General features: G+C 59.4%; 1 protein-coding gene across 17 annotated transcripts in view; it reads right to left on the bottom strand.

Annotated features, from left to right (window-relative positions):
- Window positions 1–25162, bottom strand: part of Ablim2 (actin binding LIM protein family, member 2) — a 120169-nt gene that overhangs the window by 12474 nt on the left and 82533 nt on the right. For 5 of the 17 annotated variants that reach the window (XM_013506772.1, XM_013506773.1, XM_013506775.1 and 2 more), the window contains 6 exons: window positions 24761–24862; window positions 24216–24269; window positions 17246–17298; window positions 16528–16666; window positions 6571–6632; window positions 973–1027 (listed from right to left, as the gene is read on the bottom strand). In XM_013506772.1, coding sequence (XP_013362226.1) covers window positions 973–1027; window positions 6571–6632; window positions 16528–16666; window positions 17246–17298; window positions 24216–24269; window positions 24761–24862 — 465 coding nt within the window. Of the gene's footprint in view, window positions 1–972; window positions 1028–6570; window positions 6633–16527; window positions 16667–17245; window positions 17299–18207; window positions 18328–24215; window positions 24270–24760; window positions 24863–25162 lie in introns of all 17 variants that reach the window. The other 12 variants (XM_013506774.1, XM_013506778.1, XM_013506779.1 and 9 more) reach the window with 6 other exon arrangements.

Here is a 25162-nt window from a genome sequence, read left to right as displayed (position 1 = left end):
TGTGACACCAGCTCTCCTGGTGGTCCGGGCCGCCCCAAGAGAGCTGCCTCTGTTTACCTCTTTGTTTAGTGGGCATCTGAGGGCAAAGCTTTACGGGGTGCTGTGGAGACTGACGTCACCCGGTCTGACTCCACCCCAGCCTCTTACAGCCTTCCCTCCTTCCCGCTTCCTCCTGTTAAACGGCTGAGCTCTGCGCTCTGGCTTTACTTTTCTTTCTTTTGCAGTGCTGAGGGTGGAATCCGGGCCTTGTGTATGTTAGGCAAAGGCTCGCCCCTGAACTACACCTCAGCCCTGGAAATGCCTTTCTTCCCCACTGAACATAAAACCAGGTGGCTAGGAGGCACCCCCAGGCATGCAGGACCCATGGTAAGGCAGGAGACCTGTGGGGTGGGGCAGGTGCTGGAGTTCCCCACATGCCACTGGTTGCCTGGGGTCTGGTTGCCTGGCTGGAGGCCCAGGCACCTGGACAATCACTTACAGGATGCTGGGACCCGCCCCCCATGCTGCCGCCCACGTGGGACCCAGCCCCAGCCAACCCCAGAGGGTGGAAGGGGGCAAGCAGCCAGGCCTGGGACCCCACGCAGAGCCGGAGGGTGGCCCCAAGCAGCACCTGCCGCAAGACCAGTAAGCCACCTCCTGCCAGCTTCCTGGTTTGAGCCCAGGGTCCCCGCAAGCCGGCAGACACACAGGGAGCCAGGGCGAGGCGGGCATGACCCTGCTGTGTCACTCAGGCACTCCCGCTAGGACTGTTTCCCCAAGTGTGCAGAGCGCCCCACAAGCTAGGCAGCCCTGTACCTGGGATGGGCAACCCAGGGCTGGTGGTAAACACGTCCTCCCTGGGTCCCCTCACCCACGGTGCCCAGAGCCTTCTGCCAGCAGACCCCGGGGGGCAGTACCAGAAGGAGACTGGTAGAAATAGGTCAACAACCCCCTGCCCAGCCAGAGGCCCGCGGGGGTCCCCGCGGTGTGTACCTCGCGTGCCCCAGCCGGCATCTGGCTCTGCTCCGAAAGGGGCCATATTGGCATTCTGGAAGAGAAAGAGAGAGAGGCGGCAAGAGGCAGGCTGCACGGGACAGACGCAGGGCCCAGGCTTTGCACAGCTGGGAGGAGCCTGCCTGCCACAGCCCGATGGCGGGGTGACCACCGGAGGACGCCAGCACTCAGCTCTGAAAAGCAGAGTTCAGGACGCCAGCCCCTCGGGCCTGCCAGTGCACACGGGCCCGGGGCCTCCGCCGCCCCTGCCTGTTGGGTGGGCTCTGACCCACCTTAAAGATGACCCCGGGCCCAGGGGCCCTGGCCTGCTGTGGAGCTGGCGGGGACCTCCACGGACGGCTGGGCACTGGCTCCTTGCTGGGGAGCCCTGCGGTTCTGCTGCTCCTGTCACACCCACTGTGCCCAGTGCTCTGCGATCCACCCCGTGCCCATGTGCCCCAGAAGACAGCAAAGGGGGTGTTCTGGCTCTGCCTGCTGGGGCTGTGCCCATCTCTCCTCCGTTCCTGGAGCCCAGAGTCCAGCTGCTCTGGTGCCGGGGGCTATGAGCCGAAGCCCACCCAGCTGAGGCTCCAAAAGGAGAGGAGCCCTGCCTGTCCGAGGACGAAAGACACAGATCCAGGGTGGTCATCAGCAGCCCCTGCAGAGTGGCCCTGATTCTGACAGTAACCCAAGGGAGTGACACTCCTAGGGGTTCAGAGGCAACAGCCCGTGCCAGCCCTCGGGCGTCTCCCTCCCCTGACCGTAGCACCCACCAGCAAACTGCCACATTACTGCACCATACATTCATGTCCAGAGTTTCCTGTGCCCTCTGCCCACCGGAAGCAGTCACCTACAAGCCCACACACCTCCCTGCAGGGTCCCCAGCACTGTGGGCATGTGCTGGACCCCACAGGGGCTCACCCGTCCCTCTCCTGCTCCTGCCCCCTGCGCTGGGTGTTTACGCTGATGGCTGCGCTGTGCACGGCTGTACACACCTGCAGCGGCTGAGCCCCCAGAAGAAAATGCCTTATTTCCACCTGATCTCCACATCCAGCACAGGGGCTGAAATGAGGTCAGGGCTGGTGGCCAGTGCTTGTGAAACCGAGCACAGGGATGACATTTCAGCAGAGCTCAGCAGGGATGGCCCAGGGCCTTGGGTTCCATCACAGGGACAGCTGCCTCCCGTGGGAACGCGCTGAGCTAGTCGGGGATCGAGGCGCTGGCTGGGGCCCTAGAGCCATGGTGGCGAACCTACGGCATGCGTGCTGCCGCTGGCTGTTATCATCGAAAGCTCTGAAGGGTTCGCCACTGCTACCCTAGCGGGTTGGAGCGGGGAAGGACTCCACGTCCAAAGCTCTTCATCTGCCATCGGGAAACCGAGGCCTAAAAAGAAGCCAGGCCCTTCTTCCTGCTGGGCCCAGGCTGCCGAGGCGGTAAGCGTGTCAGCGGAGGGCTGGAATGGGTCTTTATTTAAATTGTGTTTTCCTGCATTAATTTGGATTTCTGAAGTACCACACGCCAATATCATGTAGCTCGAGAACAGCACCTCACGCTTGTCCTAGCCCTGATCCCCGTCTCTCACCGTCACCACTTTCCTGTAGGAGTTCACAAGAGCAGGGTCTTGAGACCCTCCAATCTCCACCCAGCAAGGAGCTGGCCTGCGACCTCCTGCGAAAGGGAAATGCTGACACCTAACGCCCATGCCCTGCATCACAGCCGCCCCCACAACAGATCGGGACCCACTTAACCCCAAAGCCAGCCTCCTCTGTTCTTGTACGCTCTGAGGACACAGGGACTCTGGGAGTGTCACATGGGTCCACAGCTGGCCCAGGGAGGCTCGTCCCGTCTCCTAGGTGCAGAGGGCCCGCTCTGCAAGACCTCAGTGCCAGAGAGTCCTGGGTTACTGCCTTACCTGGAACACGTGGTGGAGGCCCTGGGGATTCTGAAGGCAATGAATTACTTATTTCCCTTTGGCAGGGAGGTGTCAGGACTCCTCAGTCTCGAATCTCACTGTCACTTTGGGAGGGAGCACCATCACTTACTCTAACAGACGAGGCTCAGGGAAGTTAAAGGTCCTTGCCAAGGTCACACAACAAATATGTGGGACTGGAGAGATGGGAGGCTATGCGTTTCACTTTCCAAAAGTTATCCTGAGATCGCTACGGACTGCCATAGCTACGCCGGAGCTGCGTCTCCTCACAGCGGCCACGGACGGCAAAGCGGGTGGGGACTTCCTTTCAAATAATGGCTCACGTGGGAACCAGGTTATGGAATACAGAACAATATTTCACAACCGGGTGGTATTTATCTCCATCATAACTTTAAGAGGTAAGGATTTTCTTTTTAATTTTAGGAAATAAAGACTCAGAAAATTTAACTTGTTCAAAGACACCAGGGATTGGAACTCCGGGCCATCTGGTTCCAAGTCATATAGGTTTATGATCTTTCTAGCGTTACAGTTTGGAAACCTCAGGCTTATTTAATTTGTTAAGATATTGTTTGCACAAACTATACACAAACATAATTTTGTTTTAGCAAGTCATGTATGTTTGTACATATTTCATAAATGTTCTATGAATATGTGAAACCTGGATTCAAAAGCTGTATATTTTCCCATAGACCTATTAGATTAGGCTTGTTGTTTGTACTATTTAATTATTCAATGTACTGTAATTTTTTTTGTTCACTAGATCCATATCTTATTTTAAGAGAGCTGTATTCAAATCAGCTACCTTGTATCTTTTCAAGATGCCTGGCCTGATTGTGTTGCTTGGTGCAGTTCAGTTTATAAATGCCATACTTTCTTTATTACACCGGGTTGTGAGTATGAGTTAGGGTTCCCTTTTTGCATGATTATTTTATTAGTTTCTTTTAGCTTCTATTTTATCTGACACTGATACTGCTACTCCTGCTTCTTCATAGTTGTGATTTTATTTTATTTTATTTTTTTGTCTTTTTGAGAACGTCTCACTATGCAGTTCAGGCTGGCCTTGAACTCACTTGGTAGCACAGGCTGGCCTCGAACTCACAACGATCCTCCTGCTTCAGCCTCCCGAGTGCTGGGATTACAGGCTTGTGCCACCATGCCTGGCTCGTAGTTATGATTTTAGTATCTCTTTCTTATTATTTAAAAATAACTGTAAGTGTGTATCTTGTAATGCCTCACTCTGACAATGGCATTTTGTAAACCCCACTGGACAGCCTCTACCTTTTAATATAGGATCAGTCTGTTCACACTTAGCATCAATGTTCTCAAGATTGAACGTCTTCCAGAGAATGACCACACAGACCTGCAGGTGGCCGGTAGCCACGTGGCCCTTGTCGGAACCCTCTCGGCTTCCAGGGACACCTGTGGTAGGTAGCTACTATTCTGTCCATGTCTTGGGGAAGTGGTGTATATCTTCCCCTCCAGGCTTGGTTACGAGGCCATTTTAATGACCTTTGACACATTTGGTGCTTTGGACCTTTATAAAACTATTCCTCTTGGGCCGGGCGTGGTGGTGCACGCCTGTAATCCCACCACTTGCGGGGCTGAGGCAAGAGGATCCTTTCGAGTCCGAGGCCAGCCTGGGCTACATAAGTGAGCCCAAGGCCAGCCTGAACTGCATGGCGAGACCCTGTCTCAGACACACACACACACAGAAACATTCCTCGTGGAAGAAGACCCTTTCCTGTTCTACTGCCAGACAACGAGAGCCACGCTAGCGGGCACAGTCACAGCTGTGCCCGTGTCAGAGCCGGCAGGAAGCTCGTCATCCTTCTGTTTTTCACGTCAATTTCCTCCTGTAGCCTTTCTCTTCCTGTTGCGATTTGACATTAGCAGGATTTTGCTTTCCCTGCATTGTGCTTTTACTTCTGCCCCCCGCCTTCGCATCCTTTCTGCAAGTGAAAGAAACCAAGAAAGCTCCTAGTACGCAGGCCATCGGCAGCGGTAAGGACAGGAGCCAGCCAGGGGCCCGGGGAGAGGACCCGCGCCCAACTGCGGGGCGGCAGCACTGCAAAAGGTGGGTCATCGGGGAGGTCATGCTGTGGACTCCCTGCGGGGAGCAGCATAACAGTGCAAAACAGCCTTAGAACACCAACAACAAGAAAGGGACAGAGCATTAGAGAGGAAAAACCCCAAAGCCGAGCAGAGTAGGGTGGTGCCCAGTCCCGCAAAGCTTAAGAGTTGGCCCTCATTGGTCCTGGGAGGCTAAAGACGGTCCTGCCAGATGTTGGACCAGCTGTTCTCAGCTGTTTCAGGAGACCTCGAGCTCGGCAGGTGTCGCTGCTATGTGAACCAAGAGAAGAACCAGGCTGGGAAAGCGGAGCCCCCGTTCCGCTCCCTGTGCCCCTCCCTCGCTTACGCGACCCCCAGGGCCTAATGTGGCTGCACCCACACCGGAGCCCTGTGCCCAGCAGCCCAGGGCTAGAGAACAGCTGCTCCAGGAGAGGAGAGAACATTCTAGACAGCTTCCCTAGTGCCGCAGGCCCTGACATTGGGCAAGGGACTTGTATCCTCCTGGCGCAGGGGTCCTGGGCCCTGGTTTCCTGTCCCCTGACTTCCCTGTGGAAGATGAAGTGGGGAGCAGTCCTTTGGAGGAGATTCGGAGCCCCGTGCAAGGTTACCCCATCCCGGAAAGGAAGTGTGGTTAGCGGGAAGGGCTGGGACCAGGATCCACTAGAGTCCAACAATGCAGAGGGTTACAGGGTCCCGGAGGCAGGCCTGCCACCAAAACCCAGCAGCAGGTGAAGATGGAGAAGCACAGGGCTGGCCCCAGAGGTCACTTGTGTCACTGGGAGGTGGGGTTCCTGTCCTCAGGACAGGGGCAGGGCACCCCCAGGCTGCACGTTCACTGTCACAGCTGCTTCTCGGCAGGAAACGGGTCTCAGTGTCACAGTGGCCTCTCCTTAGGGGAGACTGCCCTGGTGACGGGGGCCCTCTTGGTCACACGGCAGGAGGTGGTTCTGGCACCATCAGACCCTCTCCACCCCGGGCATCCTCCCTGCAGACCCAGGACAGCAGTGAGCTGCTCCCACAGAGGTGACTGAACCGGGGCTTGAACCGGGGCTTGAACCGGGGCTCACACCAGGGCTCGAGCCAGGGCTTGAAATGGAGTCAGCCTGGCCTGCGGCTGGGAGCAGGGAAGGGAGAGCCAAGCCGCGCCCGGTGTCCAGAGCTCAGGGTGCACCCCTGCAGTCATGCGATCCTACTAATGGCACCGCAGCCAGGCAGCGACATGAGCTCCTGCCACCTCAGAAGCACAACTGTCCTCTCCGGGCCTCCCTGAGCTCCACCTACAGCAGCAGGCAGTGGCTCCAGGCATCTTCCTGAAGCTGGAGCTGGTCTCTCCGGTGGCCCCGCCTCCCCACCCCCACACTGAGGCCTCCCTGGCTCCCAGGCAGGCGGAGAGGGCACAGGGGCCGGCCAGTCTGGTCTGCTCCTGCTATGGAAAAAGCACGGTGGCGGCAGCCCTGGACGGAGCATCAGGTGGGGGCCGGCGGGCAAGCGGGGGCCCAGCCTCTCCTCCCGGCTGCGTGGTCAGGAAGCTGCAGGATGGGTCTGGGTTGGCAGAGCTGCTGGTTAGTAGCGCGCGGCCGCAGAGGGTGGGTACCTACCCGGTAGTCCAAGCCGTTCTTTCCAGGTCCTGGGGGAGAATCGGACTTGGAATAGGGGAGGCCTGAAACAGACACAGCACAGCCTGGTCACATGCGCTCAGCACCCTGGAGAGAGGGCACGTGGCTGGCCGCCTGGTGGAGAGACACGGCTGCAAAGGAGACAGCACATGGGAGGGCCCTGAGGGTCATTCCTGCCTCAGCTGGGCCCTCCCCAGGGTGCGCACCAAGGAGCCAGGGCAGGGTGCCACCCAAGCCTACCCACAACCTGAGGGTTACAGCTCATGACAGGCCGGGACCTCGGCCTCATCCATCACCCAGGCCGGCCCCTTGCTCTCCAGATGGGGACGGGGATGGATCTTGGCACACGGAGGGCAGTAGGGCTATGCCGTCCAGTGCCAGGGGCGGCAAAGGCAGGCCGCCCCAGCCAAATGGGACCTGGAGATCTTCGTCCTCCCTCCCTCCCTCTCTCACTTCCTTCTTGCCTTTTTTTGAGACAGATTCTTACTGTTGCCCAGGCTGGTCTTGAATTTGTGCACTTAAGCAGTCATCCTGCCTCAGCCTCCCAAGTAGTTGGGAATACAGGCATGCACCACCAGGTCTGGCTGACAATTTTACTCTCTAAAAAATATCCCCAGAGTTCCTTGCTTGAGGGGATTTTGACATTAAAATCCAAATTGCCAGTTTTGCTCGGTATGCAAAGGGCTGGTCTGAGCCCCTGAGCCCCTGAGCTCCCGAGCAGCAGCATGGGCTGGCTGGTGCCATCAGGAGGGGCTGGACCTGGGTGGACCTGGTGGGGGGCTGAGACCTCCTAGTTCAATGTCATTGTCATCGCAGGTGGAGCAGAGGGCAGCCCTGGAGAGCAGCCCCTGTACCCCATGGGGTGGCAACCCTACACCAGGAGCACCCTTCACAGGCCTGCCTCAGGCCCCGAACTGTTTCCACCCACCTGCGGGCCCTGAGAGCGGGGGACCACATCTGCCTCATCCAGGCGTCCCTAGCTGGTACCCGGCACTGAAGACCAACCATACACCACAAGACGACCAATCATTCGCTTCGGGATCCCCGGGCTGCCCTGGGAGGGCGGCAGGGGGTGGCGGGTCACTGCCCTTAGTGCTGACAAGGCCATGTGTACACAGAGGACTGGGATGCACAGCGCCGCCCAACCGCCCGCCCAGGAGCTTCCGAGCACGGCTACGGGTCCGGTGCTTTTCACCTGGGCTCCTTGGCAACCCGATGCGGACAGGAAAGAGACTGCAGTGGCCACAGGGAGCCGGTTGGGGATGGTTCAGCCGGGGAACTGCCCTGGGGACTCCCATGCCACAGGGTGGCCCGTGGGAAGGTGCTGGATATAGGTCAGCAGAGGCCTCTTACAACAGCAAGGCTGAGGTCGTCCAGCTTCTCATAGCAGAGGAAGCCCCTCGTCCCATGCAGTCTTAGGTGAGCTATGGTATACAACCGTGATGGGTGAGGGGCATGGGGCCGGGCTGCTGGGCTGCTCCTCCTGCCCCAGCCTCTCTGAGGTCCCTCCAGATGAGGGGCCCAGAGACAGGTAGGTACAGAAACACCTGCTTCACCCCGAGAACCGGGTGCACCCTGGCAGCCTCGAGGACTGTTTAGCTGAGACGCGAGCTGCTGCGAGCCGAAGACACCAGCATGAGAACCGCGTGTGGTTCTCAAAGTGGGTCCCCAACTAGCACCATTCACCTCACCAGGGAACTGGGGGAGTTCCCTCACCAGAAACAAATTCTCAGCCCCATCACAGACCTACCGAGTCGCAATTCTGGGTCTGGGACTCTGGCCCAGTGTCCAAGATTTTACACTGTCCTCCGGGATGCTCGGCTGGACAGCAGCATCTGGACACCACTGACCTCTAAGACCAGCCAGTGCCCTCATCGAACCCATGCCTCACCTCGAGCCAGTGACCTGGACACACACCACAGGCTCCTGGGTGGGAGAGAAGCTTCCCAGCGCCGGGGCTGCTGTCCACGGTCCAACATTCAACCGCACCCAGGCGATGCAGAAACTCGACTTCCCTCAAGCCACTTCCCACGTCCTACGGCCTCCCTGCAAGTAGGGCTCTCTTCTACCTGCTCGGGGCAGCTGCCTCAGAAAGTGTAACATATTTGCCTCAACCATCAGATACGATCAAAGAGACTGGAGGAAAAGAAGACCATCCGATGCAGCCCCAGGCTCACCCATTCTGACATCCTTTCCGTCCTGAAGGGCCAAGTTCTCTCCCGTTATCACTGGAGAACATCTTATCTACCCGCTAAGCTCTGGTCAGGCACATCCTCGCAGCTCCCTATTGTCTGAGAAAGTCTTTATTTCTCATCCATCCTGGTGGCTATTTTCACTGACCATAGATTCACACTGACAATTCTTTCTGTTCAGCCCGTGAGAGACACACAGCTTCCTGGTTGCCATAGCTCCAGCTACGAAATCTCCAGTCATTCAGCTGGGTGTTTCCCGTGTTTTCATGATGGGGGTGCTTACTTTTGCGGGTTTTTCTGAGTCCTTAATTTTCAGGAATTTAATCATGATGTGTCTTGGTGTGGATTTCTTTGACATTTGTTCAGTTTCTTGAATTTGTGGATTTGTGCCTTTAGCAAAACGTGGTGAGTTTTCAGCCATCGCTTCTCTCAATATATACAAACAGATACAGATATAGATTTGCAAACACTGGGAATCAAAACCAGGGGTGCTCTATCCCTGATCTACATCTTCAGCCCTTCTTCTGCTATTATTTTTAGATAGGGTCTTGCTAAATTGACTCCAACTTGCAATTCTCCTGCCTCAGCCTCCCAGGTGCTGGGATCACAGTGTTGTGTCACCACATTTCTCTCACCCTTTTTCAATCCCATTCTCTCTCCTCTCCTTCTGGGAATCCAGTGATTCAAACCTTGTCCCTGAGGTCCCCAGAGTGCTGTTTGTTTTGTCCTTTCTCTATGGTTCACCTTCGACGGCTTTCGTTGTTGTATCTGCAGACACTGATTCTCTTTTCTTGTATTTGGTTGTCTCCTTTTGAACCCACGCAGTAGATTTTTAATTACGGTTACTTTATTTTACAGTTCTATAGCTTCCACTGGACTTAAAATAATGTCTATTTCTTTGGTGGGACTTTTTTCGTGCTTTCATTTGCTCCAAAATGATTTATAAGTGCTTGTGGAAGCATTTTTATGGTAGACGTCTTAAAATCCTCACCAAGGAATTCCAGCACCTCACTCTTTTCTGTGGTATTATCTGTTCTTTTTTTTCATGATTTGTGCCGTGTTGAGTAATCTTTCTTCTGAATCCTGGCTGTCTGGGTACTCCATGAGGAGGCTCGGTCTCAGGCTAGCAGACCGGCACCTGTCTAGGGTCCGCACGTGGGCCCCGGTGACATTCCGTCTTCAGAATGCTTGTTGGGGTGCTTCTCTGCTCTGCTGAGCTCCCCTGGTGCCATGCTCCTGTCCGTCCCTGTTGGAGCTGGCCGCAGTGGACACACCAATGCCGGGGACGGGAGACCCAGCCACAGACGGAGACCAGCTCCTGCTCCTTGTCCTGCTGCTCAGGGTCTGCCACGTGGTGGGGAGGGAGACATCAGCCCGTCCTCCTCTTCTCACCCTGTGGCATCTGCTAGGTTATTTCCAGGTTCTTCTGCCTGTGCTCAGTGCAGAGGGCAGGGAGAACGGTGTCCAGGGGACCTCGCATCTCAGTTGCTGTCTATGCCTGGTCTGTCCTGGGGAGGGACCAGACACTGGTAGAATCGTAAGGCCCTGGAGTCTCCCCTTGCATTCAGAGCGAGAACCACCATTGTGGAATGTCTCTTCATGCATCCAGCAATGCCATTCCGTTCTCACTGCCTATGCTCTGAAGAGGAGCCCATTTTACAGACTAGGAAGCAGAGGCCTAATGGGATCAAGTGACCCACAGTCAAACAACTAGCGAGTGCCCAGGGCTTCTGGCTTTACGAGCCAGTCTCCCCACCTGCTCCCAGTAGCTCTGTCCTGTGGGGTTGCAGGTAGATGGTCTAAAACCTGCCTGAGTGATGAACTGCCACCTTGTAGCTGGGTGATCAAGATCCCAGGTCACCTTAGACCCCGAGAGCCCGGACCCTGAGCCCACACCAGGCTGGCCTAAGCATTCCCCTGCACTTCCGGTTGAAGCTTGCCCCGCCCCTCGCTTCAGCACCTGCAGACTGCCCTTGGTCTGTCCTCCTTCAGCTGCTCTCGAGGTCAGAGCAGCTGATGTGCAAGGTGCAGCCCTCCTGGGTGGGTGCAGGGTGTCCTGAGCAGCACAGGCAGGTGGCTCACCACAGCAGCCTGTGGACAGCTGGCCAGCAAGCCGCTCCCCAGGCAGACTGCTGTCAGTGTGTGGCTGCAGCTCACGGACTGTGCGGGTCTGGTTCCTCCCCGAGCCTTGGTATCCCCATCTGAGGGGGAGGCGGTGGAATCCCCACAAGTCCCAAGTGACAGAGGACAAGAGAGCCCTGGAACCGTCAGAGCCTCAGGCTTTGGAAGCAGCTGTGGCGGTCCCCAGCCGGCCACCAAGCCTGGACGCTGCCTGGGGTGGACCTGAGCATGCCCTGCCTGACGCCTCCTGAGGGCCTGGACGTAGGATGCCGTGTGCCTCCCTGCCAGGGCTGCACCAGCCCTGTTCTTACACCAGGGTCGTCCAAGCCCAGAGAGCTCTGTCTTGTGCCCAAGGCCACTTAGGAAGTGACCAGCTGAGATTCAACCCTAGCACCCCGCCGGCCCCTCACATGGCCTCCTGGACATGCCTGCAGCCCCATAGCATGGCAGCCACGTGCACGTCCCCACGCCACCAGGAGCCTGGAGTGCTCTGTCTGTGACTTCCGTTTTCTCCCGCACACGTGTCTGGCTTCTGGGGTGCAGGGTGCGGTCCCTCGTGCACCCCCATCACACACAATGGACTCTCCATGCTGGCGGCTGCTTTCCCGAGCCCCGTGACAGCTCCTGGGCTGTGCCTTCTCCCACGAACACAGCACTCCAGGCAGAGACGGAGCTTCCCATAGCGATGGTGACCTGCAGACTCCTGGCGGAGTGAGGGGGACACAGGAGCCTGGGGGGCTGAGGTAACAGTCCATAGTGACACCCAAGCAGGCATGCACTGCCCCGCCCAGGCCCGCCCTGGTGAGTCTGCTGGACACGGAGGCATGGGGAGGTTGGAAGAGGCTGCGGTAGCCCCCTGAATGACACCGCTGCTCCCTGGGGCTCCTGCAAGTCCACTCCTGGGCCAGGTCCTCCACCCCTGCAGCTCTCACTGCCCTTGGGGGCTCGGGGGTGAGCAGGGGTAGAGAGCATCTGGTCTCCCCAGGTGGACACGGGTCTTTCCAGAAAGACCAAGCTGGCCATTCCCTGACCAAATATTTGCACCCCACGGGACCCCCAGTTGCTGCTGATGCCTGGGGGCCCTCCGTGGCCGCTCCTCCTTGCCTTCCCCACACAGGGCATGGCTGGGGTCCCCATTTTGGAGTCTTCAGCCCCACCCCTGATGCTTCCTCCAGCCTGGTGCCTCTCCCCCACTGCCTACTGCATCCCCGTCCCTCCCACCCGCACTTGGTCCCCACGGAAGAGCTGACGCAGAGGGAGCTGGGAGTGGGGTGAGAGTCACTGCAGTTCTGTCCAGGTGGCTCAAGCTCACACACAGCATGTGCTTGCACTGAGGACAATGGGTGATACCCAGGGGCCACAGGCTCTAGCTGGCGAGAGCTGGGCACCCCAGGCCTCTGCCTCTGGCCCAGAACCCTGCTCTGAGCTCCGAGCGATGCCAGAGCTCCAGCTCTGTCGGGATGGCTCGGATTCCCCAAGCCAACAAGGGAGACCTGCCTGTCCACCCACCTCTGAACAAAGGCTCCTCGGCCCACCCCGGCTGCAAAGCGCAGCCCAGGGTCTTCTGATTCTGCCACCTGCGGCCCCTCCGAGGCTCCCGCCTCATACAGGGCTCCCGCTGCTCACCACACGGCCACAAATGCCTCTGCTCGCCCTCTGCCAAGCGGGTGTCTGTGAGCTAAACCCGAAGGTGGGCACCACCTCCCACTGGCAGCCCGCGGTGCCCATCCACTTCCTGTACCACACGAGACCTCCCGACCTGTCCCTGCTGGCTCCCAATGCGCGCCTGCAGTACCTCTCCTGTCTCCCACCTTGGCTGTCCCCGGTAGCCATCCTGTACTGCGTCCCGCTCCCTTCTTGCCCACCCCCAGCCTGGAAACGCCTGTGAGGCCTGCCAGAGCCCTCCGGGCTGGACCATGATCCTCTGGGACCGGGTCACCAGGCCGGGGCGGTTCCTCCCCACCAGCCCCACCTCCGCCCTCTCCCGGCAAGCACAGTCGGGCTCTGCCCTGGGTCTGCCAGCCAGGCCTCCCGCCGTGCCGCTCTGTATGTGAGCTCACTGCCCGCCCCGTGCCCGCCTGGTCGGCACCGCTTACACCGCCCTCAGTCTGCCCTCCTGCACTGGGCTACCTCTCCACAGGACCTGCAGGACTTGGGCCTGTTTTGGCCTCTGCTCAGAACAAAGTGCTCACAAAAGACGCGCTGGGTGCCCGGGCTGTGCCTCCCTCCCCTCGGCTCCATTTTGCCTGCTGTAAAATGAGGAAACAATGCCGCTCGTCCTCTGACCTGAGGCCTGCGACTCTCCCCCATGGGGTCTCCGCAGCAGCCCCTCGACCAGACTGTGCTGATCCTGCCTGATACGCCTGTGGCCAAGCAGGAGCCCAGGACTAGGAGATGCGAGGGCGGTGCCACTTGGAACCCTGTTGGACACGGGAGGAGGACAGCCCGTCCACCCTCTTCCCCCGCGGCCCCCAAAACAACACGGCTCTGCGGCAGCACTGGACCCTGCGTCTCCCATCCCTCCCCACAGGGGGCTGTGGGGACAGTAACCAGAAAAGACACGTACAGGACTCCACAGGGGCCTTGCGGTGGAGGGGACACACAAGCGGACACAGAATGCCAAAGCGACAGGCAGGTTGGGGCCTCTGTTGCTGATTAGCTTCCATCCATCATCTCCAAGCTCCGCCCCCTCAGGCCCCGTGCTGGGTTGGGGAGGGGGCTTATTCGCTTTGCAAGTGTCAGGGCTCATTTAGGGGCCTCTGAGTCCCCGGGGCAGCATGTGATGCACCTGTGTGTCAGGGCCTCGGGAGAGAACACAGGGCCGGCAAGAGCAGCGGCAAGCTGTCTCCAGGGCCTGGGCCAGGGCAGGGGACAGGCCACCTGCATTCCTCCCAGGTACCGCGCTCATCCTACAGGGCCTTCTTCAGAACTAGGGCAAGCAGGTCCCAAATATGTGCACCCGTAAACCAGATTACTGCCCGTGGCCCAGTCCTAGACACACGACAGGAAAAGGAAGCCGCCTGCAGTAAATGCACGTTTCTTCACAGAGGCTGAGAATGCCCTAGGGGACAGGGTTGTCACAGTGGGTAGTTATTCACTACTATCTCTGTGCTACCCAGAACCAAGCCCAGCATGTAGTAGGTGCTCAGCAGGGCTCGGGGATGGATGAGGGGCTGCAGGATGAGCTTGCCCCCAGCAGGAGATGTTGACGGTGTCACGGTGGGATGACACTGTGACTGGGCCCCATGAGCCACCAGGCACCCAGGCGGCAGGCAGCATGTGTGCCTCCCCAGCTCCCCGCATGCGGCTCCTGGCAGGTGGCTCCAGCTGGAGGCTGCTCTTGCTTCTCTGCCTCCCCCTGGGGACCCCACTCAGTGTCTGGCACAGGGTGGGTGCTCAATAATACCCGTTGAATTTAACGCATCTCAATTCAACCAACATTTATTGAGTGCCCGCTGTGTTGAGTGTCACAGTCCTATGTTCCTCGGCTCGCTACAGAGGGGCGGCCCAGGGGTAGGGGGCAGGGCCGGCTGTGCCAATGCTCCACACAGTCACAGGCCAGTGCAGCGGGTCTAGAGCCGGGGACCCATGCTGGGGACCACAAGGGGAGGCTGGAAAGAGCCCTGGAAAACAGCGTAGAGCCTGCAGGCGGGCAGGGCAGACAGCAAGGCTTGGCCGGGACAGGTCCAACCTGCAGCCCGGTCCTAGCAGCTGCTTCCAGCCACACTGGAAAACAAGACCACATCACTGGGACAGCAACACAACCATCATCAGGACGGAAACACAGGCACAGAGAGACACAGAGGGCTCCTGCATGCACGATCGGCCTCGGGGCAGCCCCGGGAAGCGAAACAGGACGCAGCCGCAGTTGTGGCCACACGGCAAGCGTGGCAGAGGCGAGGATGCACCCACACGCGTGCGCCATGCGGCAGGTTTGCAGGCAGCTGGGCTCCTGCGGGTGGTGGGCCGGGCGCAGCTTGCGATGAGGACACGGCCGAAGCGGTGGAGCTGGCGGGCAGGTCCTGCAGCCGTGTGGCCAGCACAGCCTGGCCTTGCAGGGACCTCCACCTGTCAGCCCACATGGCCTGGGACGGCCCGGGGCACCCACGCCCTGGCACCTGCAGTGAGGAAGCGGTGTGGGGCAGGGGCTCCACACACGGGTCACACAGCTTGGCAGTGGCAGCTGTCTCCAGCTGGGTGTCTCCCTGCAGGGTCCCTTCTCTCAGTCCTGAGCCACAAAGTACAGTGGGAACTGCCAGGGACAGCAGTCACGGGCAGGAGGAACCGGGCTGGTGGATGAGGCCTGCCACCCCCAGGAGAAGGACTGGAAGCCAGAGAGCACCATCCTCAGAGGCCCAGACGCTCACGCTCGGCCCCGGAGCTAATGCTCAGGGCAGGCAGGCTGCTGGGCTGCTCCTGAACTGGGGCTCTCAGAGGCCCCTGAGTGCCAGGCAGGAGCACGGTGCCCAGGCAGGGTCCCAGGCAGGTGGAGGGCTTCAGGACAGGTGCACAGCTGCCCCCAGGAGGCTCAGGCAGCCGCGGGGAGACCAGGCCCTGCCCACCACAATGCTCAGGAGCCTGCCCTCCCCAGGGGACAAGGTTGGTGTCCCCTCCAGGCCGGCCACAGCCTCGAGCAGTGGCTCTGAGATCCCGAGGGCAGAGGCAGGAGGACACCTGCTCACAAAGGTCCTCGTGGGAAAGCACACCTGTCCTAGTCTGTAGCCACCCCGTAACAACCACGGTCCCAGGTGTCTGCACCTCCACGCGCCCCTCTCGCACGGGCCGCTTCCAGCTTGCGGTGGCAGTGCAGTGCCGCTCAGAATCACGGCGGTGAGGATGAGGATGCGGAGGGATGGTGGCCTCTCCCTGAGCACCTACGACCTGCCAGGCTGGGCGCCAGTGTGCCCTAGCAAATTCTCCCAAAGACCCATGAGGACTCACATGGGTCACACACGGTCAGGTCTGTCTCCTGCACAGCTGGGACCTTTCCTCTGTGTCTCGCACCACGCCTCTGCCCTGGCCTCTGCTTCCACCCTCCGTCCCCACGTGGGCCGCAGAAAAGGACCCCTGCTGGCTGGGCCCCAGGGGTGCTCCCGGGAGGTCCCCAGGGAGTCCAACTGCACTCGCTGTTGGCTCCGTCTAGGATTTATAGCGACGAACACGACCCGGTTTTCTCTGCACCCACACGTCACTCCCAGCTCAGTCTTCACGACACCCCAGCGGCCGCAATGGTGGCCGTGTCGCCTGGGCCTCTCCAGCGCCTCACCCAGGGCACCCTGTGGCCAACTCCAGACCTGGACTCACCCCCAGACCATGCCCCATCCGCTCTGGGGGAATTGGCCCTGAGAGCGCTTCCCTAGCACAAGTCAAGGCCCCTGCCTGCCAGCTCTGGGAGCGTCACCAGGAGACCTGTGCCTCAGCCACTGTGTGCACACCGGCTAGTTCATCTGGCGGGGGATGTGGCGAGGGCCGAGGCCTTCGCTCTCCTGTCTGGGCTGCCCTCACTGGCCACCTCGCTCTCACGTGTTTTAAGGAGCAAGGCTGAGATGCAGGGGGCTGTGCAGTGCTGGTCCCGATGCTGGAGGCCCCGGCGCGGCGCAGCCCCCGGCTCAGAAGAGCCACTCACGTGAGTAGAAGCTGTCTCCGGGCGCTCTCGGGAGCGGCTCCCGCTCCAGCCCGCTACTGTGCGACAGAGACTGGCTGTCCAGGTCTGGAGAGTTCGTCCTCACGTCAGTGTCCCCCTTGAGCAGCAGCCAGCTGGTCTTCTGCAGAGGAGAAAAAGCCACGTGAACTTGGAGGTCGCCTGCAGAGTGAAAATGGGTCTCTGGAGCCTTCTAGCATCCTCCTTTAACCTACAAGCAGGTCCTGCTGTGAGAAAGCTGTGTGAGCAAGGCCCAGCTTTTAGTAAAAGTCTCACCATGCAGGCGGACCAGAGGATAGGGGACACTTGGGGTAAATGCTGCTGCTCCTTTTTACTGACGAGAAAACTGAGGCTCAGGGAGGGCAAGGGGCCAAATGGCACCGCTGGAGCACAGCACGCCTACCGTTCACACCTGCACCCTCTCTGGTGAGAGCTGTGCCCACAAGCTCTGGACCCTGCTGGGCAAGCCGACCTGTTTTAGAGCCGTCATCCCCAGAATGCACTTTGGCACAGTCCTCCTCAGTTACGGAGCCACAGCCAGGTTACCCGACACCCAGCCAGGATGTGGGCAGAAGGCTCGTCCTGAGTATCAGAAGGGGTGGTGGACGCGCCCCAACCGCCGGCCTCCAGGACCTTAAGGAGCAGTGGGGGAAAGCCAGCACGGCTGTGGGGCTCCTGGTGTGACACCTGTTCTCCCAATTACCTTCCTGTTATCCTGGTCGAAGCTTCCATCTTCCCCGTCCAATCGCCTCGCGGCTGGAAGGGAAACATCAATTTGTAGAAGCAATGCACCATTAATTCTGGGTCTCCTCCTTTATCATTATAGTCAAAAATGGAAAATGAAACAGGAAAAGGTCAATAGTATGTGGGCCTTTTAGGGGCTGAGGGCCCAGGGAAGCTGAGGGCCCAGGGCCTTTTAGGGGCTGCAGGCCCTGGGGAAGACGCCAGGCGGGGGCCGCACACCAGGGCAGAGCCGCAGGTGGAGGAGCGATGCCTCGTTCCAGTCTACCCACAGCCGGAGACCGGGACACCGCATCCTCAGGGGCAGCCGCCTGGCATGTGGCGGACACTTTCAAGAGCCGAGTCATGCTACCCTGTGCTGCAGGTGGAGCACGGAAGGGACATGCCAGACACAAGCCAGGCACTCTGTGTACATTGCTGCTTCTCCGCACCAGACCTGCAGGTAAGGGCTTCGCACGGCGTCCCAAGTTGCGGACCGAGTCTCAGGGACATGCCCTGCTCAGGTCACAGACTAGTGGGGACAGAGGCTGATGGGGACGCTGGCAGTCTGTGCCTAAAGTCCTTCCCGTCTCCCCAACCTCGCTGCCCACAACACACAGAACATGGTGTGACTTACGTCACCGGGCAAAGTCCATGCAACAAAGAAACGAAAACTACAAGGGGAAATGAACTCAACAAAACACACAGCTGGTGTACCCAAAATACTCCATGCAGCATCCCGGGCAGGTCGCCCAGCAGGGCTGCCCTGATCTCCAGCCAACAAACCCCACACGGCATGCTGAGGTCTCGCACCCAGTCCGCAGCATGCAGAGACCCTGCGCCAGCCCCAAGCATGGCATGACTGAACAGAACCGGGTTCCTTCCCCAGCCTGCAGAGCAGACCTGGGTCTGGGTGGGACACGCCCGCAGGGCTGGGCTTCTTACCTGCGGCCAGGGGTGGGCTGGACCCTGCCAGTCTTTTGGAGCGCCCTGCCTCCTGCACCACCAAGGACAAGACTGACACCAGGCCAGAGAGCTTGGACATTGGGGATTGGGTTACAGGACCTTGACAAGATAAGGCCAAAATGGAAGGCTGAGCACTTCCATTCTGGAGACACGGACATTTCCCCGCTTCACAGCTCCCCAGAAGAGACAGGAATTTTCAAGGTGAAAATAAAAAATCCTGCTCTCTGCTCCCAGAGGCGAGTGGATGGTGAGTCTGCCGAGGAGGCCACAGTGGGGAGGCTGATCCATGCCCGGCAGTGCTGGTGCTCCTGTTGCCTGGACAATGGCTGTTGCTGGGCAGCAGTGGCCTCCAGTGTGGCCATACGTCACCCCTGGCTCCCGGTGGCTGGCCAGCACTTCTTGGGGGAGAGCAGGCCAGTGGGGACTTAGAGGTCTGAGAGCACCATCCATGCAGGCAAAGCCCCTGGGACCAAGTCTGCTGGACAAAATAATCCAGCCACATTCCTGCCAAGCCGGGAGACCTGGAAGTGGCCAGCCACCCTTGACTAATCTGCAAGTTCAGAAGCAGTGGAAGCATTCTCTGGATGTGAAATCCCAGCCTGCAGAGCTCAGACAGGGGGACCTGGGGTCCTGTCTCAAGACCTCCACACAGCCGTGGACAATGGAGAGGCCGCATGACTGGCTGCAGAGCTACTGCAGGGCTCCAGATGGCCCCACAAAGGCCGGGAGGGGACACTGCTCAGTCAGCCAGGTCCCCCAGCAAACACCACCCTGCACAGCCAGGCAAGCAAGGGCGTCTCAGAACCGAGGGCGGCAGCTCACAAAGCGCACAATGGGTTCTCTTGGGAACGAGGCGCTTGGGCAGGAGCATGTGGACACTGGTGTTTTGCCACATTGGTAGCTTGCTTCCTCAGCAGCTCTGAGCCTCAGTTTCCTGATCTGTGAAGTGGGTAAATGATGCTTCCAGGTGATGAGAATCACAGGAGAGAACCAGTGTGAGTACCAGAATAACAGACGGCTCAGAAGAAATTGGGAATAAACACGAGGCCTACGCTGAAGCTAATTCATAGCACACTGTCTTAGAGCACCAGGAAGAGACAGACCAGTTCAGGACAACCAGAGAGAGTGAGGTGTTGGGTCACACCAACAGCTCCTGAGCCGGGGATCCACCTGCCATGGGGACCCCTGTATCCCTGGGGAATCTTTGTTAGAGTCTCTTATTTCCTCCCTGGATACAGAACAGGCTGGACTTCACTCCTTCCCACACTCAAGCTCATAATCTGAACATCTATATATGCAACCATTTAAATATTTATTCATTTCTATCCACTTCCTCATCTACACTTTTAACTTCCTATCTACCTACCCATTCAGCCACCCACCCATCCATCCATCCATTCATCCCACCCACCCATCCATCCTTCCATCCACCCACCCATCCATCCATCTGCTCATCCACCTGCTGCTCCTCCATTCATTCATCCAACCATCCACCCACTTACCCGTCCACCCATCCACCCACCCATCTATCTACCTTCTTATTTTGATGTCATCCACTCAGCCATCCACTCACCCAGTCACCCGTCCATTCAGCCTTCTCTTTGTCAACTTCAATCCCTTCCCTTGTCCCCAATGCATCCATTCATCACGCAGCCTCCTGCCTACTGCCTCCTCCCTGATCTGCCCTCTGTGCACCACGTGGCCCTCCACCCTTCACCTCTCCCCTTCCTTGTGCACTTGTACATCCTGAGTATGGGGCATGCAAACAACTCAGACACAGCCCTGCCCTCCAGAAGCTCCTGGGCCAGGGAGACGAACAGCAGCAGGAGGTTCCTGGATGCTTCCATGGGGTAGCGATTCGGCTCAGAGGTGCTCTCATGATACCAGGCATCTGATGAGTGCTTGCTGATACCTCCTAAGGGGACAGGCCCTGTGCAGCGGTCTGGGGAAACATGTGCTAAAGGTGTTAGCAGAGAGCAGGTGTGTGGACCTCACTCAGAGAGGAGCAGGCTGGGATGCAGGGTGAGGGCGCACAGCTGGTAGCCCAAGCCTGTCTGGTCTGCCTGGAGCCCAGGATGACCTACTTGGTTCTTCCTGGCAGATGTGTGCCTTATAGGACTCCGGGCCACATCGCCCAGCCTCGCCTGCCATGACCCACGTCCCTGGGCCCTGTGTCCTCAGTGAACCGTTGCCGGGAGATGCCAGCGTGCCTGTGTGCCTCCAGGTTCCCGTGAGGTGGACGCAGCACCTCAGGCCCAGGGCTCCCGAGGGAGGCCCACCCAGCTAAATCTTGGTGGTGCTGACACACAGACACCTCTGGCCTCCGGGACTCCCTGGATGACTGGGGTTGGCAGAGCTGTGGGCCAACCTGGCCACCATCCTAGGGTGGCAGCTGGGTTCTGCAGCTCTCAGAGGGTCTCCACTGCGGGCCTCACTGAGCTCTCTGCCTCCACTCTTGCTGTCATGGGTGTCTCAGGTGAGACCAGGGGGCCAGGCCCGGAGCCAGTGCCTAGAAGGTGCTCTCTGGCCAGGGGAGGAACTTGCAGGATCCCAGGTAGTGTGGGGCTCAGGCGTTGGCCACACAGGGCACTGCCCCTGCTCTGAGGCTCTGCAGGAGCCGTAGGGTCTGCTCCTCCCTCAGCCTCCAGACCTGGCTTCTGAGGAACAGACCCACCAGCATGGCTAACCCAGTCTTCCGGGAGCCAGGCCTGCCTCTGCAATTGAAATTAAACCAGAATTACATTGAGAGAGAGAGAGAGAGAGAGAGAGAGAGAGAGAGAGAGAGAGAGAGAGAGAGAGAGAAAATGAACGTGTGTGTGTGTGTGTGTGTGTGTGTGTGTGTGTGGTGTGTACTGTGTCTGGCCCACTGGTATCTCAGCTCCAGGGAGCAGGGGCTGTGCTTGGCCACCCGTGTGTCTGCAGCACTGGACAGAGCCCGGCACATTAGCAGATGCTTAGAAAATATTCCTTGGATAACGAAGGTCACGTCATCCCCCCGACCCCTGGCTCCTTGTCTAAGGACCCGGGACACCTGCTCACTGGTGACGCCGGGACTGACGGTGGCATTAGAAGAAAAGGAAAGTGGTGCTGGTGACTCAGGCCCCCGTCCCTGCCTCCGCCTCCTCCCTGCTGGTGAGCGGCCCTCTGTCTGCGTGCTGTCTCGTGCGCCTTCTGGAGCACATGGGCCACAGCACCCTGCGCCCTGAGAAGCCCTCTGGGGAAAGCAGGCTTCTGTTACTCCCTGTGCCCTCAGGGACCTCTGCTAGAGCTGTCCCCAGGTGAGTGCGAGGCCTCACAATGCCTTCCTGGGTGCAGAGCTTGCTGTCCCCTCCCTTTCCTTGCATCCCAAGAAATGAGCCCCAAACCACAGCGAGCGTGTCCCAGAGACACAGGAGGAGCAGCTCATTCCTGTGCGCAGTGGGGGCTGACGGGCTAAGGGATGAGTCACACCCCAAGCTGTCACTGCCGCTGTCCCATGCAGGTGGGTGGCCCTGGGCATGCAGGCGGCCAGGAGCGGTGCTCTGCGGCCATCGCACTTCCTGGGGACTGTGGGGGGTCCACCTGCGCCGTCCACACACTGCCACCGCTCCTCTCCACCTCGGCTCCTAGCACCAGACTCCCTCTGCATCATCTGTGCCACATGAGGAGGCTGCTAGGTGACGCTAATTATCCTTGTCCCTAATGCCACGAGCTGCCCACCCTGAGCCTGGAGGCCCGGCCACCCCCACAGCCGAGGTCCAGTCCCCCGGGGAGGAAGGGGACGCAGGCCTCAGGAAGGAGTAAAGCTCCTGGGGAAAGAAGACGCTTCTGCGGGCTTGACACGGCTGGAAGGGAAACACGCTGGCCAAGAGGACCTTATGTTTTCATCTTTCCATCGTCCTAAGCTAATCAGCCGGAAATTCAACCTCCCCTCCCAGGGCTGGTTTCTGGTGGCGCTGGGGATGGGAAGGGTGCGGCTCCGGCCTGAGCTGTCTCCCCGCTCCCAAGAGGGCACTGCAGGGTCAGATTCCCAGACTGCGTGGAGCTGGGTGCAGGCCTCACACCGAGGCACACGCACACACACATGCACACGTGCAGACACACACACATACACACATGCACACTGCCAACAGAATCTAAGCCACCCAGATGTGGAAAGTCTTCTAACCACAAAATGTCTCACGGGTCGCACAGGCTGGAACCGAGCACATGCCGCGTTCCTTCCGAGGGCTCTCCAAGGAGGCCTGGTCACGCACACCCCACGCTAACACGTCAAGCTGTGCCCAGCTACACACTGTTTACATGGCCCACCTACGTGCACGCCAGGGACAGAGTTTGCTGGTGTTTGTCCCCAGGGCACGGCCAAATACTTGGGGAGGTGGGGAGACAGAGCGGGAAATAAGATCTACTTCATGAAAGAACTGATGTAACAAAATTCAGGAACGATAAAAGAGCTCTGGCACTTGCTCGGGGTTTTTTCTTTTTCTTTTTTTTTATACAAATGAGTGATGTTGCCTCTGACATGTTTATATCCAGAAGTTCTTTTAAAATGCAAAGACGACACAGAACACCTGACCTTCCCCTAGGGGCGCAGGTGGAGGACCGGACGCTGGGCACTGTCTCGGGGCTGGCCTGCCAGGGTGGTGGCATTTCCCAGCTGATCTTCTGTCCCTGCTCCCCAGGGGCCGTCCTCTCCTGCACCAGGAGTGCCCATCGCACATCTGCGGTGCCGGCCCGACACACAGGGCTGCCGGTGCTCAATAAAAGGGCCACGGTCACCTGTGTCCGGGCTCTAGGACTGCAGGCCACACAGGCTCCACACAGGCTGTCCAGCACAGTGCCACGAGGGGCACTTAATGGGATGCCCCTTCCTCTGCCTGGGGCTCAGTTTCCCCCATAACACGAGCGTGCTCGCCCGGGCAGTCCAACAGTCTAACTCACCCACCCCCTCCGACCCCTCTCAGACTCGGGCTCCTCCCAGGGCTCTGGAGAATGAGCTATCAGTTCATCCTTTCTCGCCTGGGAAGAGGGAGCGTTGCTCAAAGCCCAGAGCCCGGTGCCGTCAGGTAGGCCGTGAAAGCAGAACCGTCGGCCCGTATTCACAAAATGGAACTGTGGATCTGCCAGGTGGCCAGGGCACAAACGAATGGTCACAGGAGTCCCCCTGAAGTGCACACCCACTGGCCGTTCCCCTGGTGACCCAGGTGAGCGTGTCCCATATGAGGGACCCTCCTCCCTGCCCTGGCAACGGCACAGCCAGCCGCACAAGCCGCTCAAGCACGCGGCACGCTGGAGTTTGGGCTGCGTCTCCACATCGGGTATGTCACCAGGTTCTCCAGGCAGCCCCGCCAAAGGGCAGGGCGGAGGGAATAGGGCCTGATTTGCAGATGAGGAAGCAGAGGCTCAGATGGCAGAGCAACAAGCGCCCAACCTCAGAAATGCGGACCGAGCTCCTTCTGTCTCCTGCTCTGTGGCCTAGGCAGTTGTCTCCTCCACACCTGTCCCGGGTGTGCTCACACGGAGCGGGAAGGCAGAGCCAAGGGCCAGGGGATGCCTTGCTGCCCAGCACCTCCACTGGGCAAGACAGCCCTTTGACTGAAGGCCAGGCACTGTGTGCTGCTGCCAGAAATTCTCAAACACAGGACCTACGTCCTCACTGAGGTGTAAGTGAGTGTTTCTGGGGACTGTTCTGTTTTCTGAAAACCGGGCCTTGACCAGTTGGTGATCACTCGGGAAGCCACCACCCCTCCCATCTTGGCTGGGGCCAATCTGACTGCTTCTCCCTGAGTACTGTCACCGGGAACTCTGGGTTGTAGACCCCCGGAGCCCCGCGTGCTGTCGCTTATGGAAAGGGGCCTCCCCGCACCCCCTGGAGACGGCACGCTTGCATCCTGACAGCGAGGGCCCCGCGCCTGCGCCACACCAGTGGGGACACAGCAAGGACGCATTCAGAAGCGAGGGGGTGACAGGCATGCAGGGCAAACCACAGCAGCCGCCTCCGACCGTACCATGCTGTTTGTAGATAGGGGGTTTCCTATAGATGTTATCTTTTACGCCAGTGTCTGGGAGAGAAGAGAGAAACAAAAAGGAGAGAACAGGAGGGTGAGCAGCAAACTGCAACGATGTCTGCCCGGTGGCGTCTGCCAGCACCGTTCAGTTGCCCAGATTTAGAAGCACCAGAAAGGAGCTGGCACTCAGGAGGGAGCTGGGGCCGAAGCCCCGTCGAGAGCAAGCACCCCAACTCCAGATGCCACCCGATCCGAAGGGGGCAGGGAGAGGCGGCCAGGGAGGGCAGCAAGCGAGAGGCTCGGGACGCAGGGTGCAGCCTGCTCAGACAGCCCCTCTGCCCCGTGCCAGGCGGACAGGCGCGTCCCCGGTGTGGGGGACGTAGGGAGACTCACACCCACGTCTGCTTGGGGGTGCGCAAGCTCAGAGTGTGGGGGAGCTGAGGAGAAGGGCAGGGGATCGTGGGACACTGCGGAGTGCGGACAGGCGCGGCGCCCGCTCCGCTGACTGGGGCGAGGAGACGCGGCGGCAGCGCGCAGGGACCTACCTGGGACGTGGAAGTGGCGGGGCGCCTGCTGGTACGTGGAGGAGGGCGGCCGGCTGTCCGAGAGCACGGAGAGGCTGGGCGTGCTGCGGCCGCTTTCGCTGCCTCCAGACAGGTGGTGGGAACGGCGGGCAGGGTGGAAGAGCAAAGAGTCTCTCAAGCGAAGGCTGACTGGCCCGGAGCCCCTCTCCTGCCCGGCAGAGCAGCCCACGCCCGCTGCCTCAGTGGGAACCGAGGTGCAATGCCCCAGGCTCTCCAGCCCGGACCGATGACTTGTTAATCCAGCCTTGCGGTGAGCGTTCAGTGGTTCCAAAAAGGAGCCATAATTTGGGGTCAAGAGCTCTCTGGTGCCCGGGCATCGGGTTGGACCGCCTGGCAAAGGCCAGGATCCTGGGTGCACAGCCC

This window comes from Chinchilla lanigera, unplaced genomic scaffold, assembly GCF_000276665.1.
Source record: "Chinchilla lanigera isolate Chin_1 unplaced genomic scaffold, ChiLan1.0 scaffold00113, whole genome shotgun sequence".
NCBI lineage: Eukaryota > Metazoa > Chordata > Mammalia > Rodentia > Chinchillidae > Chinchilla > Chinchilla lanigera.
Note: the sequence above shows the minus strand (reverse complement) of the source record. Positions and strands in the feature narration are given on the sequence as shown.